The 16728-nt window shown below is 37.1% G+C and overlaps 1 protein-coding gene across 2 annotated transcripts in view; it reads right to left on the reverse strand.

Annotated features, from left to right (window-relative positions):
* IPO7 (importin 7) overlaps positions 1-16440 on the reverse strand; it is a 44554-nt gene extending 28114 nt beyond the window's left edge. For both annotated transcript variants that reach the window (XM_081540692.1, XM_081540691.1), the window contains exons 1-3: positions 16245-16440; positions 2809-2890; positions 721-874 (exon numbers count right to left, since the gene is read on the reverse strand). In XM_081540692.1, coding sequence (XP_081396818.1) covers positions 721-874; positions 2809-2890; positions 16245-16328 — 320 coding nt within the window. In that variant the 5' untranslated portion in view covers positions 16329-16440. The remainder of the gene's footprint in view (positions 1-720; positions 875-2808; positions 2891-16244) is intronic.
* Between the last annotated feature and the right edge of the window lie 288 nt (positions 16441-16728).

Here is a 16728-nt window from a genome sequence, read left to right on the forward strand (position 1 = left end):
AAGCCAGCACACCGCAACAAATAGCCCCCAACTGCTGCTAGAGAAAGCCTGAGCAAAGCTACAAAGACTCAGTGCAGCCAAAAATAAATTAAAAAAACAAGTCACTAAGCAAAAACTATTACTACTGATTTAAAAGAAACCCAACAAATGTTACAAATGCAGGTAATTGTATTTTTTTTTCATCCCCATCAACTGACAGGTTTCATTTAGAACATCAATACAATATAAAGTATATGACAGGATTGTATGATTTTCTATGCTCCCTTTCATCTTGTATGTTTCACAAATTTGACATGAAGTTTAAAGTTTTGGGTTTTAATAAATGTAAAATTAAACTGCAGTGAGAAAATACAACAAAAAAGTAATTTTCCTGTAACAGCATTTAAGTTTTGCGCTTCAAAAAGGACAGATTGGCGGGGGGGGGGAGCTGCGCTGGGTCTTGGTTGCAGCATTAGGGATCTTTGCTGCATCTTTCAACCGCGGTACCCTGACTCTGGAGTTGTGGCACATAGGCTTTAGTTGCTCCACAACATGTAGGATCAAAGTTTCCTAACCAGGGACTGAACCCGCGCACCCTGCATTGTAAGGTGGATTCTTAACCCCTGGATCACCAGGGAAGTCTCCAAAACAACCAATTTTTATGTTCTGAAAGATCCCCTTTTCTGCAAACCCTGAAAATTATTACCTTCAATAATGGTTAAGTTTAAAATACATACATACCTGATGAGCTCAGGAGAGTGGATAATGGCTTCTACAATATTTTCTCGAATACAATGTCGATCTTCTTCAGGAATAGTATAAGGGGATATATCCCCTGGTGCTGTTTCCCGATCAGGCCAATACTGCGTTATCATATTTTTCAAATAGATAACACCTAAAATATAGGTCAATTTGACAAAAGAATGTGAAAGCACTGTAACCATCCCTGTGTCTACACCTCAGTTTATTTCTTTCAGACCAACCACTGCTAGTAAAGCTATCCTTTTAAAATTAAAATACTGTATTCTGTAATTTAAAAAGTTGACAAAGCACTAAAAATTTAATGTTGGCTACAGTAATCACCCACAAAGTCATTATTAAACATACAGTCTGCAGTAACTCTGCAAACTAAAAACAAAATTGTTTTTACAATGCATTTACACAGCACTTTTCACCCTATTTTCTGTAGGAAAGCTGTTTTACCAAGTCTCTTTTCTAAATGAAAATTCTAAAAAACGAAACTGCATACACATACCAATAAAGTTTCTACTTAATCTTGGACTCCAGAACTGGGAGAATCAGCCTCTGAGTATTTCTTTCTATCATAATGCACCAAAGAAGTGGATGTATGTACTTATTTGCACAATTTTGATTCAGTATTTTAAAAAGTGTTTGGTCAAACAAAACACATAAACAAGTGGGAACTGCACTGCAAGAGCCTCATGATTCACTCTACTCCATCCAGAATGCTTGAGCTCTATCTACTACAAAGATAGTAAATGTATCTTTCAAAGTCTAACAAATGAAACCACCATATACCATGCACTATACAATATAATTCAGTTATTACAAGGATGTAAATTTTAAAGTAATGATGATATTTTAAAAATCAGGACCAGTTCCACAGTTCAGTTGCTTCTGGCTTTGTACATACTAAAAAAAACTTTCTAGTAGAATTTAATTTTGCTAAAACACATAATCAAGTTTCTAATGTGCTTAAGGTCCTTCCTAAATCTAAAGGCTTTCAACATCTTAATAAAAATTTTGAGATTTAAAGGCAAAGATTCTTATCTAAAAAAATAGCCAAAGGAGAAAACATCAACTTCATGAGGAAAAGAGAAATGACAGTTAAAATAGTCAAACCAACCTTTTCCTATTTAACTAGAAAAATTTTTTAAAGATTTACTGTTGACCAGGGTTCAGTGAAATTACTGTATTTTATAGACACAAAAGTCCCATTTAATTTGTGCTATTTATATGCCAATTTTAAAAAAGTCATAACTTACATTCATTCATTCATTTACTGAGTACCTTCACTGTATCAGGCAATTCTTTAGGCACTAGGAATACAATTGTTAACCATACAGACCTGATATTAAATTCCAACAACTGAGAAAGGTTTCAGTGCATACGGAACATTAAGGTAAATCATTTAGTCATTAAAATATAAATTTTAAGATTAACACTATGTAGAGAAAATGGGTGTGTTTACATTAAATAAAGTAAGTGGAAAAATTTTTTTAAAAAACAAAATCGGTGTAAGGAAAAAGAACAACAAAAAGTAACTCCAGAATATAAGTGGTTTTTCCAGAACAGTAAAGTTATTCGGACTTTATATGTCATATAAGAAATACACCTGCAAATAAATAACAAGCATTAAAGATGTAAATTCCATTACTTTGCTGACTAACAGATAATATCAGAAGTAGTATGCCACATTTTCATAGACTCTGATACTAATATTTTGTTGAAACTGGGACTAAACAATAGTATCTTTTAAATGGTTAAAATAAAACAGTAAAAGCAAATAACTGGAGGTTTGTATCTTAGAATCATCCATCATGGAAGGAAACAGAATATGGAGAATCTTGCAGTAAACCTCATCAATTTTCCAGCTTCTTTTTTAATTCAGTGAAATATCACATTCCTTTAAACTCTGCCACCAGATATCAACGTACTTGTGACAGTTTGTAGTAAACACAAGGGGGGCAGATCAATTTTCAGGGAAGAAAATCACCGAAGGATCTTCCCAAGACACTTCTGCTATTCAACTATGAACCTTTCAAACATTATTTACATATATCCAAGAAAATAATTCAGGAAACTTGCCTGCCTGTCTCACAGGTAAATCCAGTTGTTCCGACATAGTAATCTGAAGCAGCGTTGAAACAAAATTCAGAGACTTGTGTGCCTACAAATAAAAAAATGTATTTTAAATTTCTGCAAATAAATATTCTCAGTACTCTTATTTCACTACTAGGCTGGCACAAAAGGCTCTCCTTCACTAGTTGGTTCCAGTATTTCCTATCACTCACATATAAGGAACACACGAACACACACACACACACACACACACACACACACACACACACACACACACAACAATGCAGTAACCTAACTCCTAAAACCCTCACATGTTTGCATTTGCCTACATACTGTTGAACTTCTAACCACACTGGTGGCAGCAGCTCACAAATGGTCTCCTCTGTGATACCTATTTCCTCAATTCAGTAATAATTTCTCCAGGGATATTCTATTAAGTGGTTAGACAAAAACGAAATGAGCAAAAATTAATAACCTGAGGGGGTTGTTTCCAAGGTGCTAATAACATTTTATATCTTAATACAGCTGTTTTATAAGCATGTCAAGTTGTGAAAATTAATCAACTGTATCCTCATGATTTTTCTGTATCCATGCTATATTTAAAATAGCTTTGAACATACAACAAAAGCAGGATATAAACTGCATGACTTAGTAAATGTATTTACATGAATATACAATGCAACACATACAGAAAATAATGAAATGCACCAAAAATGCTAATAAGTTATATCTGGGAAGGTAGGATTATAGAGGTTTTCTATTAGCCGAATTTTATGCCATGATCCTGGATTACTTTCATTAACAACACAAAAAAGTTAGTTAATTCCTAAATCTGTCATATTTGCTTTTGATTTATTAAAAAAGAACCGAAATCTCTTATGTATTCTCATTCCCTCTTCCGCAATATAAACACCTCCTATAATGTCCTTCCAGCCCAAGTTTTAGTATTTTTCTGCACATGTTCACATGGACACTCGTGAGTTTTAGTTTCCTCCCTACAGACTTTTCCATGCATTCTACAAACACATTCTTAGAAACAGAAGAATTTCCCTTCAGATATAAAATGTCTTCCACATAAGACCCAAAGAGATACTCTGCTCATTCAGTCACTCCAAAAATTATTTACTTAGTTGTTCTTGGTGCAAAACACTATGCCAGGACCTGAAAACACAAGGTTGAACAAGACAGTAAGTCTTCACGACCTCATGGAAAATGAACAACGAAGAAAAACAAGATAGCCAAACAGGTAACTGTAATAAAGTATCAATATAATGGAAGAAATAGAAAACACAACAGAAGAATCAAAAGTAGAATCTCCTAACCCAGAAGTAGTATTTAAGTTTAAGACCTGGACAGGAGCAGTTAAATAGATAAAGGGGAAGAATTTACCCTTCCCAGTACTCTAAATAGATCTGAACAGTTAACCATTATCACTTTCATGAAACACCCTTCCATCTAAATTGTTGCTACATCACTTTTCCTGGTACCTTTTCAGGCTCCTTTGGTTGTTTCTCATTCTGTCTACATGGTTCAAGAACTCGGTCATAGGCCATCTTTTCTGCTCCCCAGCTGATTTCATGCAACTATCTTTAAATACCATCTTTATAAATCAAATGTAGTTTCCAGTCAGGACACACTAACAGACCTATTTAACATTCCTACCTCCATTATCTCACAGGATTTTCAGACTTACTATGATGAAATAATTTTTTTCCCTAAAAGGTGTGACTCTTCCTTGTACCACCCCTCCCAACCTGTCATCACTATCCTCTGTTATTCATATCTGAAAACTGAATGACATCTTTAATACATTCCTCTTTTAAAATTAAAAAATTTTTTTTAATTTATTTGTATTTGACTGTGCTGGGTCTCTGTTGCTGTGCACGTATTTTCGTTAGAGCAGAGACTCCTCTTCCTTGCAGTGCACAGGCTGCTCAATGCAGTGGCTTCTCTTGTTGCAGAGCACAAACTTTAAGGCACTCTGGCACAGTAGTTGCTGCCCACCGGCTTTTTCACCCCTTAGTATGTGCAATCTTCTCAGAGCAGGGACTGAACCCATGTCTCCTGCATTGGCAGGCAGATTCTTAACCATTGGACCACCAGGGAAGTCCACTTTCCTCTTTTTATCCCAATTCAATACATCAGACCCTATCAACTGCATAGCCAAAATGGTTGTATAGTTGATATATCCACTTTCTCTATTCCCACTAACACCAACCTAGTCCAAGCGACTATCATCTCTTAATGTAACCATTTGCCTCCCCAACTATTCTCTATTTAGTACTCAATAATCTTTAAAATTGTAAAGTAATCCCCTTAAAACCTATCTTTTAACAATTTTCTACTGTATTTCCTAAGGCCTAAAAGGCCCTGTCTTATCTTGCTCTGCTTATTTCTTCAGCCTCACTTAAAGAAACTTTCTCATCCCCCTCATTGCCCCACCTTAGGTTTTTGTAACAATAAACATTACCCCATTTCAGAGTCTTTGTACAAAACTGTGACTTTCTGCCTACATCACTGTTCTCTCCAGTGCTCCACCAGAGTTACCTGGTCCACACCTTCATATTCTTTAGGTCTCAGTTTAAACATTTCCTTAGAGATGCATTTCCTCACTGATCACACTAGGGCTAAGTAGGGCTTCCAATTACTCTTATAAGCTCCAAGGTTTTTTTTTCCACTTCATAATAATTATTACATATTTGTAGACTGGCTTTATATCTGCCTCTCCTATTAGACTCAAGATACATTAGGAGTAAAGACTTCACTATCTTTATATCCAGTTCCTCATGTTTGGCATTCAAGATAATCAACAAATTTATTAAAAGAATAATTGAATGAATTAACAAATGGTGCCTTAGAGGCAGTTGTGATCACACAGAGGTTGTGTGGAGCAAAAAAGCAAATTTGTATTTTTAGACTGGTAAGCATACAAAGACCACTACTATGATGGCTTCCCTGGTGGCTCAAATGGTAGAAGCGTCTGCCTACAATGCGGGAGACCGGGGTTCAATCCCTGGGTGGGGAAGATCCCTGCAGAAGGAAATGGCAACCCACTCCAGTACTCTTGCCTGGAAAATCCCATGGACGGAGGAGCCTGATAGGCTACGGTCCATGGGGTCACGAAGAGTTGGACACGACTTAGCGACTTCACTTCACTTCACTTCAAGCACACACAGACCACTACTATGATACTTCTTAAGTCATTAATATTACAGCAATATATCTTATCTCCTGCATAAAATTGTGAACTCTACGAATGAACTGCTAGAATTCAAGACAGTACTGGTTATAAACCTAAGTGATGTCATGTCCTACATTTTTAACTCCTGAACAAGTTTAATTCAGCAAATCTAATTTTTTTATTGTGAAGATTAATTTTATTAAACAAATATTTATGGCACTTTTTTTTAAAGATTCTTTTCCCATATAGGTCAATACAGAGTACTGAATGGAGTTCCCTGTGCTATACAGCAGGTACTTATTATCTCTTTTATATATAGTAGTATATACAAGTCTGCAGCAAATCTAATTCTTAATTACAAAGTCAGTATAACAAAATCTACTTCACAGGATAGCCATAAGGACATAACAGGAAAAGTATTTCAGCAAACATCAAAACATAACAAAGAGGGAGTTCCCTGGTGGTCTAATGGTTAGGATTCCAGGCTTTCACTGCCATGGCCAGAGTAATCCCTGATAGGGGAACTAAGAATCCTGCAAGTTTCGCAGTGTGGCAAAAAAACGACAACAATAACAAAACACACAAAACCACACCTCATCTTTCTCAGAAAGTATGTTCTAAAGTCAGTAGGGCATAAATTGACTTTGCCAAATTACTTTTCAGTACATTAAATCACTCATAAAATACAACATGTAGTTTCATTTATATATAACACTCTCCTGAGGTCCCAATTCTGCAGTTTATCTTTCTGAGTAGAAAAAGACTGCTTTCTATGACTGCAACTCCAAATGAGGTTGTTGGTTTACATTTAGGAGTCACTTTATAACAACAAAAACCACCACACAACGTCCACTGTTTTTGTTGGTTGGACACAGACAGCTACATGTGAGTTAGAAGCGAGCATGTGCCACTCAGTGTATCTTCCTATAACACAATAGGTACTATATGTCATAATAATAAAGGACCTTCATCAATTTCTAACTTCTTAAGGTTTAAACAATACAAAAGAAACCCTTAAGAGTACTTGAAGGGAACCAAGGTGAATATTTTTATCATCTTGGTGGAGAAAACCTAAGCCTAACATTTTAAAGGGTGAAAGACATGAAACAGTTTTGGTACCAGGTAGATAAAAGTAAAGCTTCATAGGCTTCAGCCCTGCCTTGGTATAAATAATGTTGAAGGGAAAAAAAAAAGGAAAATATCTCAACATTTGAGGAAGTGTTAATCACTCCAAAACAAAAATCAGCAAATATGTGCAAGCAAATTACAAAATAACTAGCACAAGGAGTTGCCTAGTGGCTTCATGGTTAGGATTACAGGCTTTCATTGCCATGGCCCAGGTTCAATCCTAGGCTGAGATCCCACAAGCCACATGGCATGGCCACACACACACACATCAAGTGGACAAGACAAAGCTACCCCAAAACAATATATGCAATACCAAAGCACTGATCAAGACAAGGGGGGAAAAAAAATGGAATTCAGTGTTGGTAGATATATAAAATGGTACAACCATATTGGAAAACTGGCATTATCTGACATGCACTTATAACCTAGCAATTTCCCCCTTATATATTCAAGAGAAATAAGGGCTTATGTTCACAATAATACCTGTCCAGTAACATGTGACTATATAAACAAACTGTGGTATAATTCATACATGAAATACTATACAATAAGTTAAAAAAAAAAACAAACCTATGAAATCAATAACACAGATCTCAAAAACATGTTGAGAAAGATGCCAGACTATATCATACTATGTGATCCTATTACCATGAAGTTTCAGGACAGGTGAATCCAAACTACAATTAATAGAAATCAGAGTAACAGTAACCTAAAGAAAGGTACTGATTAGGAAGAGTCTCAAGGGAAAGTTCAAGGCCAATGAAACTGTTTTCTCTATCTATCTATCTATCTATCTATCTATCTATCTATCTATCTATCTATCTTAATCCAGAGGATGGTACCTAGGTAAAAGCTGACTGAGCTGTACGTATTTTTGAGCTTTGTATTATATATAAATTATCCCTCAAAAGAAAAAAAAATCAAGATTACTTGAACATTCACAGCATTATTCATAAACAAGTGGAAACAACTCAGATGTCCTTCAATGGATAAGCAAAATGTAAGCATATCCATTCATTCATGTAACATTATTCAGTAATAACAAAGAATGAAGTACTGACACACAGTACAATACGTATGAAGCTTAAAAACATTACACTATGTGAAAGAAGCCAGTCACCAAAGCCTACAGATTGTATGATTTCATTTGCATCAAATGTCCAGAATAGGTAAATCTATGGGCAGAAAGTAGCTGAGGACTGGAGGTGTATAGGAGGAAGTAGGGAGTGACTGCTAATAGTATGGGTTTCTTATTGGGGTGATAAAAACGCTCTAAAGTTTGTGGTGATGGATCCATAACTGCGCATATACTAAAAAACCCCTGAACTGGATACTAAAGTGACTGAATTCAATAAATTTATTATTTTAAAAACCCAGCAAAACTAAACATTGAAAATAATTACTTACTAATTTATCACTCTATTATTTTGTCACTTTGAATGCTTTCAGAAACACACCAGCATAAATCCAAAAAGTGCAACTGACCAAAAAAACTGTTACGTTCAGACAACTAAGCTAGACTAAGGTTAAGAAAGAAGGGGTATTTCTATCAGCAGGAATAGCACAAGCCATCTCCACCTCGGACATCCATCTACTGGTCCCATCCATCTGAAATCTCTAGTGCAGGAAGCCTTGTCATCTTCTCCCAAAGAAAGTACCAAATGGTCTCAATTAAATTAGTACCAAATATCAAACATCAGGTTCTCAAGAAAAAAACTGAGACAGAAAGTAGGTTCATCATCACTGGAGGGTGGGATGGGGATTAACTATAAGCTGGAATTGCGGCATCTCATTGCGATAATGGAAAGGTTCCAAAACTAGATTGTTGTAATAGCCATACAACTCAAATCTACTAAAAATCACTGATTTTCACTTAAAACAGGTAAATTTTGTAGTATATAAATTATACCTCAATTAAGTTTAAAAATGGGGAAAAAATGCACAGATCTGTACAATTATAAAATAAACAAGTAAAGATATACACTAACTGTACAAGTTAGGAAAAAAACTCTTTCAAGAGTTGGGTAATCTCTAACAACTTTCTGGATTCTTGGATATAGCAAACTATCACATATTTAGAAGAATTTCTATCACATGTTAACTATTAGTATATTAACTATCATAAATTTTAAACATCTTTATATTTTATACTATAAAAAATAAATTTAAGTAAAAATATCACTAGCATCAACTTTAATCACAAAGTCTGGCAAAAACTGATTAGGCTTCAGAAGATGCTACAATAAATCTTTTATATGAGTCTAAGTATAAATTTAACTTCTGGATGCTGACACTAATTAGGGGCCCTCCTCAAGCTCCTGGCATCCAGCAGTCAGAGAACCAGAAGAAGTGAAGCAACAAATAGGTTATTATATATCATGCAGCTAAACCTGCTAATACTCAGGTTTAAAAGCTGCTCACCATAACACAGAACTACCTTTCTAGACAACTACTTACCTTCTCATTATTTGTCATCAATACAGATAACCAACATTCACCCTTAACCCACCTCAACAAAATTCCTTCAACTCCATCTCCTTTAACTCCACTCCACTTACCAGTACTTCACAACGTGCCATAGACTATAGAGATAAAAGATCACCACTTCAAGGTAGGGTGGGAGATTAATTCTAATTAGACTGACAGGTAAGTTTTTCAGTTAGACCCTAAAGCAGTTAAACCAACAGAAACGAGAAGAAAAGATTTTTAAAAGGAAAAGAAGTACAGGTTATGTTAAAGAGATTACTAGGAGAATGAGAGAGAACAGTGAAAGACAAAAATGAATAGGCAAATTGTGATCACATCAAGATCTATTAAGTGTGAGCTTATTTTTGAAAGTTTTTACATGATCAGGTCTATCCTGTAGGAAGATAAGGTCACGAAGCAGTATGAGGATGTAATTCTAGGATAGATGACTATAAAACATTACAGACAGAAAACTATCATTATAAAAGCTAATAATAAGCCTGAAATCTTCTACTCCACAGGCAGCTCCCTTACTCCTCAAAATAAGTCTGACTACAAAAGGAAAAAAAAAGGAAAGACATATATATCACATAAACACATTTCCCCTTACCCTACTACCCTTTTAACCTACAAACTTATTCCTACTGAAGCTGAAGCTCCAATGCTTTGGCTGCTGCTGCTGCTGCTGCTAAGTCGCTTCAGTCGTGTCCGACCCTGTGCGACCCCATAGACAGCAGCCCACCAGGCTCCTCTGTCCCTGGGAATCTCCAGGCAAGAACACTGGAAAAACTGACTCACTGGAAAAGACCCTAATGCTGGGAATGATTGAAGGCAGGAGGAGAAGGGGACGACAGAGGATGAGATGGTTGGATGGCATCACCAACTCAATGGACATGAGTTTGAGCAAGCTCCGGGAGTTGGTGATGGACAGGGAAGCCTGGAATGCTGCAGTCCATGGGGTCGCAAAGAGTTGCAACTGAACTGAACTAGCATTTCACCCACTAATCCTGTAATCAAATATTGTTTTCTCCAAGGTTATCAATACGTCAAAATAAAAGACTCTCCCAGCAAAGTCTTCATTTTCCTTTAATTTCTCTCATTTAAAAATGTCAACAATCTTTTTTTTCTAATAGCTTTTTACTTATTGCAAAAGGAATTCATGCTCACTGGTAGAAAATTTTTGAAATTTATTTAAGGAAAAAGGAAACCAATCTTCTTACTTGAAATTCCTTTTCTTGCCTTCCTCCTACTTTTCTGAACATTTCTCCCATTTCCTTTTCCATGTTTCTCAGAGTCCCCAAAATGAGCATGGCCCAAGTGTGTGCTGCACTCCAGTTCACCCCACACCTCCGAATCACACTCCCTTCCTCTCAATTCACTTGCAGAAGAAAAATAACTTTTCTATTACTGCCTTCTATCCTGAACTTCAGTTCCACATTCCCAATTGCTTCCTAGACATTTTCTCCTTGGGGTTTACTGCTCCTCAAATCAGACAAAACTTTTTAGTCCTGCTTTCTTCAATGTCAATTTCCCTTCTAGACCCACATTTTCCAATGCAATCACCCAATGTCAGTCTCTTTTAAAGCTTACTCTTTAATAGGTAACTTTTTATTATTTCTTGCCATTTTGGAATGTAACCAAACAAACCTTCAGTTACTGTACTTTATATCATTTACAAGGAAGAGAAGGTCTTAAGGGCACTCTGACATCAGAGTTTACATAAATTGAATACAGCCAGATAATTTCAAGAGCCAAGGAATTTCTTCCCTCTCTGCTTTACTAAAGAAGTTGACAAAGGCAAATACTGTATCTATTTTACCTATATGAAATATGAGGCATAGTAACGGTAAGTCAGTGTAGTGGTAAAATCAGGACCAGGTTGAGGGTCTTAACTGTGTCTTCCTGCCTTTCATTAAATAGTGGTAATGCTTTCCAATTAAGAAGTTTTAAAAAACGTAATTACAAATTCTCAGTGACAAAAAAAAATTTACAGAAGAAAGCCAAATTTTAAATCAAACTCATCATTACTGTGCCACTGACAGATATGCATGAATCGCTAATTCTGAAAAAGAAAGTAGTTTTCTTACAAGTATTACTAATACACTGTTATTTTTCTTTCAGATCTTTAACATGCTATGTCACTGAATAACTTCCTGTCTAGCAGTCCAAGAATCCAGGGACTTTCCCTCTACAAAATTCACAACAGTACCTACTTCGTGACATTCCTAATTAAGGAATGTTACCTGCTCAGACTACAAACTATTCCATCTTCCAAAAATATACACCATAGTCTCAAAAATATTTGCTGAATTTTTAGACATGCCAAACTGCTGTCATTTTGCACTTTTCCAGACCTAAAATTTTCCTTAAACATTTCATAAGCCTTTAATAAAATAAAATAAAATAAACAATTATAAATAAATATATCACTTACAGTTGTAATAGTAACCATCTGTGAAGATACCAGATGTGACTTAGGTAGTTCATAAATTTTAAAGATAAACACAAAATATCAAGAAATTCACCTTTTTTTTAAAAAAAAAGAAACTTACCAAAGCTACGTCCTCTTACTTTTTATTCACATAAAGCATGTGAAAAGCAACATTTCTGCCCACATAACTATTTGATAGCACATTAAGCTTAGGAACTGTGGGTTTAAGAGACTGAAAAGAGATTTATGGTTAGAAAATGGCAACCCACTCCAGTATTCTTGCCTGGAGAATCCCATAGACAGAGGAGTCTGACAGGCTACATACAGTCCATGCGGTCGCAAGAGTCGGACACAACTTAGCTACTAAACCATGGTTAGGAAAAACTTTAGTTGTAGGTGATAGAGCTTAACAAGAGGGGTGAGCAGCATGAGTAAAAATTTGCATACAGAAAGGTTTCCACTGAGGAACACTGACAGCTAAAGTAAGAGAGCAGAGATGTTGTCCTCTGTTATAATAATCTGCCAAAAACCTTCAGACATATTTTATCTTGCAAATGAAAATGAAAAAACAAGTATTTCTAAGTGTGTGTGTGTACAGATAGGAAAGAACAGTCTTTGTATTCAAAAACAAATAGTCTCTAGAATATAAGAAACAATGTTGAATGAATACCAAATGCACACATTTTAGATAACCTAAACAAATTTTTTTAACTGCACTTCTAGATATATTCGACTATATAGTATAGAATTTAAATGAGAATTGCAAGATCCCTGTAACACAAGTCTACTTTAACAATTCAAGGATGAGTATTCTTAACATTTCCATTATTCAAGTTTTTATTTCTCTTTGCATTCAACAAATATTTACTGAGAGCCTACGATGTGCCAGGCACTGTGCTTATAAGAGTACCAGTTTTCATGCTGCAATATAATAATGCTATCCACTAGTGAGCTAAGTGCCCAAATAACAGGTTATGTGTTCTCTCTCCATCAGTTTTGATCATCTGCCACTGAGATGAGCAACTACTAACTTAGGTAGGAAATGAAATGTATTGCGTGTTGGATTGGTTGATCAATTGGCACTTAAACAGTAATTCAAATACTCTGGAGAGAACTTAGTAGTTCTAAAATTTTTACATTCATCATTTTGCTCAACCCACACAACACAATGACATACCACAATAACATAAGGAAAATGATGCTTAAAAAGAGGTTAAATTAATACCCTCCAGCTAGTGCAGAAATCTTCAGTACTTAAAAAAAAATCAAAATGGTTTTCTCTAGTCTTTGAGGCAAAGCTTGTTACATGAACATATTTCAAACTGAGACATGGCAATGAACAATGGGTTCCAAATTATACAGTGGTTCAAAAAAGATCAACGTTCATAACATACTACAGAGTTAAGTGAGGAACACTAAATCATATTTATTTTGAAAATATCTGTCAAAAAGACTGTCCATACAGTGGTCTTTAACAATCTATTGGAACTTGATATGTAATATAAAAAACATATAAATACCCTCAAAATTCCTGAAGTGGAGGTCTTATAAGAAACCTAAAGCCTATATTGTTATCTACTATAACAGGAAGTCAGTAAGCCTACTATTAACAACCAAAGAAGAACAGTAACAAGACATAAGAATTCCTGACCTCATGAAACTCAAAAATTATACTGGGGAAACAGTAAGTACAATACATATGATAAATCAGTGACATAGAGAAAAATAAACAAGTAAAGGGAGACAGGGAGCATGGTAGTCAAGTCACTCCTTAGGGATATGGACACAGCGGTACAGTGATAGAGGGAAGTGAGAGAACAAGTTTGGGAGGCAAATAAGAGGGGTTCCAGGCAAATGGAACAGTCAAGTGCAATCTCTGAGATAGGGACACTTTTGGTTTGGTTTTTAAACTATCTACTTTGATAATATTAAAAATGTTTAGAGTTATTGATTACTTCACTTAGCTGAAGAGATTCATTCAAATGGCAATGATCTTTTTCTTCTAACTAAATGAACCAATATGTAGCTTCAGTTGAAAGAGCCATCATCATGATGGAATGATGGGTTTACCCTATTTCATCCAAAGCAAGAAGAGCTTGCCAGAAATAAGATGCTACTTGCTCGTTCTTACTGTAGTCAAGCTTCTTCAAGACTTATCTGGGATTTATTTCTTCCTAAATCAAGGTTCTGCCACAAGAAAGTCGAAGCAAAAAGTATTCAAATACAAGCAAGACTGGAAATTAGAATATGCTAATTAACAGAAAAGTTATCTTAGGAAAATTACTAAAAAATCTAGGTGTAATAAGTGAAAGAAAAGTGCAAAATGTAAGTAGCTAACAATTACAGAAATACAGGCTTATCTTTTTTGAAAGAAAAGATAAGCAGTGTTCATACTCCAGAAAGTTTCAAAACCCTAACAGCAGCTTAACTGTTAAGTAATAAATGTTTTGAATATTACTTTGATTGTTTATCTTCTAAAAACTAGCCTGTTAAATACTTACCCCAGGTCTCTATTACAAGGTGTTAGTACATACAACTGAACTGAGTTACTTGAGGAATAAATAAATTTCAAATTTTCAGGAAGTATTACTTACCCAATTTTCCTACAAAGGAACCAATTCTTTCAAATAACAACTTTTTAAATTAATAATTACACACAAGTATATTTAGTCAAAATAATGTGATTTAGGGCAAAGTCACGGTAGAAATCACTATGACTGAACTTGTAGTGTGTCTAGCAAATCACAAACAAAATAATGTTCATCTTAACATGTGTCTATCACAAAACAAATCAAAAAGTGATTCATAACTCTCTCCATAGTTTAGTAATGGTTTAAAGAGTGAAATTCTTTCAACTCACTATTTTATATCCAAAAGGAATCTATCCTCCTCCCAAGGTGACTTTCAGCCTAAGAATTTGAGTGTCATTTTTGGCAAGATCTAATGATCTTCCATATAAAATAGATTTAACTTTTTATTTTGAAATAACTTTACACTTAATTTGTCTAAATTCTGTGGATGAACTTTTTAAAATTTAAGTTCACTGAGCCCAGGGATCTCTAAACAGCATGGTACACTGGAATATGTTCAATTCATATTAGTCAATATAAATTTTTGAAGTATTTACCTACCAGCTAAGAGGAGCATAAACTAACTGAATTTCTATTTTAAAGAGGAATTCTCTCTACCTTAAAAATAAAGACATAAACCCCACTAAAGCTGGACAAATTCATAGGGAGACACAGGAAGTGACAGGGATCCTTTCTAAAGTCTTTAAAATACTCCAACAGAAGTTGCAGAAACTTAGAAACAAAGAATGAAACGAAAGAGAGTACAATTAAATACCCACATAATAAGGCTGCTTTCCAAAGAGTGGTCTCTTCCAAAAATACGGGGAGAAAAATAAATCAATCCTCAGAGAGTTGATATGGACCTTGGCACGTTTCAAAGCACTGTTTACATCGTCTCCCTTGACCTCTCAGCAGACCGTCTGGCCTAATTTTATGAATGGGAAAAACTCAGCATCGAAAGGTTAAGTGCCTTGCCCAAGGTCAGTTCAGAAATTAGTGGTGTAGCTCCACCTAAAAGGTTGCACTTCACCTGACACTTTCCCAGCGAGGCAATAATAGAGTAGAAGAGCAGTGAATCAGACTCCTGTGGGTGTCCCGCACCACCCTCACCCTGCCTAAGGAGTGGGGGCTCGCCTCTGAAAGCTGTCCCTAGGAACTCAGCCGGGGAGGAGAAAGTTGTGCAGGTCACCCATCAGCCCAGGAAAGGGACAGGCTGACAGGCGCAGCCTCCAGTGGACCCGCTCTGCATTCCCAGGAGCCCCTCCAAATCCGGCGCCAGCAAGACTCCTCCCGGAAACGTCTGAAAACCTCCCAGTGACTTTCGCCCCCTCCTGGGCGCGAGAACAAGCTGGGAATGAGCCAGAGGGCGGCCGGCCACCCGAGCCAGCCATGTGTCCAGCCCGTCACGCCCGCCTCGCCTCAGCCGGCCCCTCATGCCTCCACCGCAGCCAGAGGCCCAGCTCAGGATCCGACGCAAAGCGTGGCCGGCGCCACCACTACCGCAGCAGCCAAAGGGCCCCGGCGTGGCACTCGTCGGCAGGTCCCCGCCCCATCCCTCCAGCTGGGCCCCTCAGCGACTTCGTCCGCGCCTCTGGCCAGGCCGGGAGGGCCCGGCCTGCCACAGTCCGCCCGCCCGCCGCCGCCGCCGCCACCCCGGCGTCCTTACTTCATTGAGCTGGCGCTCCGCGGCCTCACGCAGGGCTGGGTCCATGGTGCCCCGCAGGGCCTCGATAATGGTGTTGGGGTCCATCGCAGCGCGGACGCGGTCAAAGCCGGGGTTCGGGTGCTACTGGGCCAGGAATAGCGCCGCTCACTGCGCACATGGACCCGCCGCGCTCCGCAGCGGCAACCGGCGCGAAAGGAAAGAGAAGCGCCAAGGCCCCGGATAGAACCTCTCCTCCTCGGCGTGGAGGCGGGAGATGCTCCGGCCACTTCCTGTCGGCGCGCCGGTGGAGCACCTTGGGAGATGTAGTCCACTTGTGCGACCCGCAGCCCACGTGGCCCTGAGCTGTCGCTCCTACAGACAGTACTTGCTATTGAAAAAAAAAAAAGTTCCAACTTCTCAGAAAGAAAATTAAAACGATCAATTACAAACATGTCACACAATAATATACCTTTGGTAACCATAAAGTAAGGCTGATGCAATGTGT

The sequence above is a fragment of the Giraffa tippelskirchi genome, chromosome 11, assembly GCF_054371585.1.
Source record: "Giraffa tippelskirchi isolate mGirTip1 chromosome 11, T2T-mGirTip1v1.2.pri, whole genome shotgun sequence".
Classification (NCBI taxonomy): domain Eukaryota; kingdom Metazoa; phylum Chordata; class Mammalia; order Artiodactyla; family Giraffidae; genus Giraffa; species Giraffa tippelskirchi.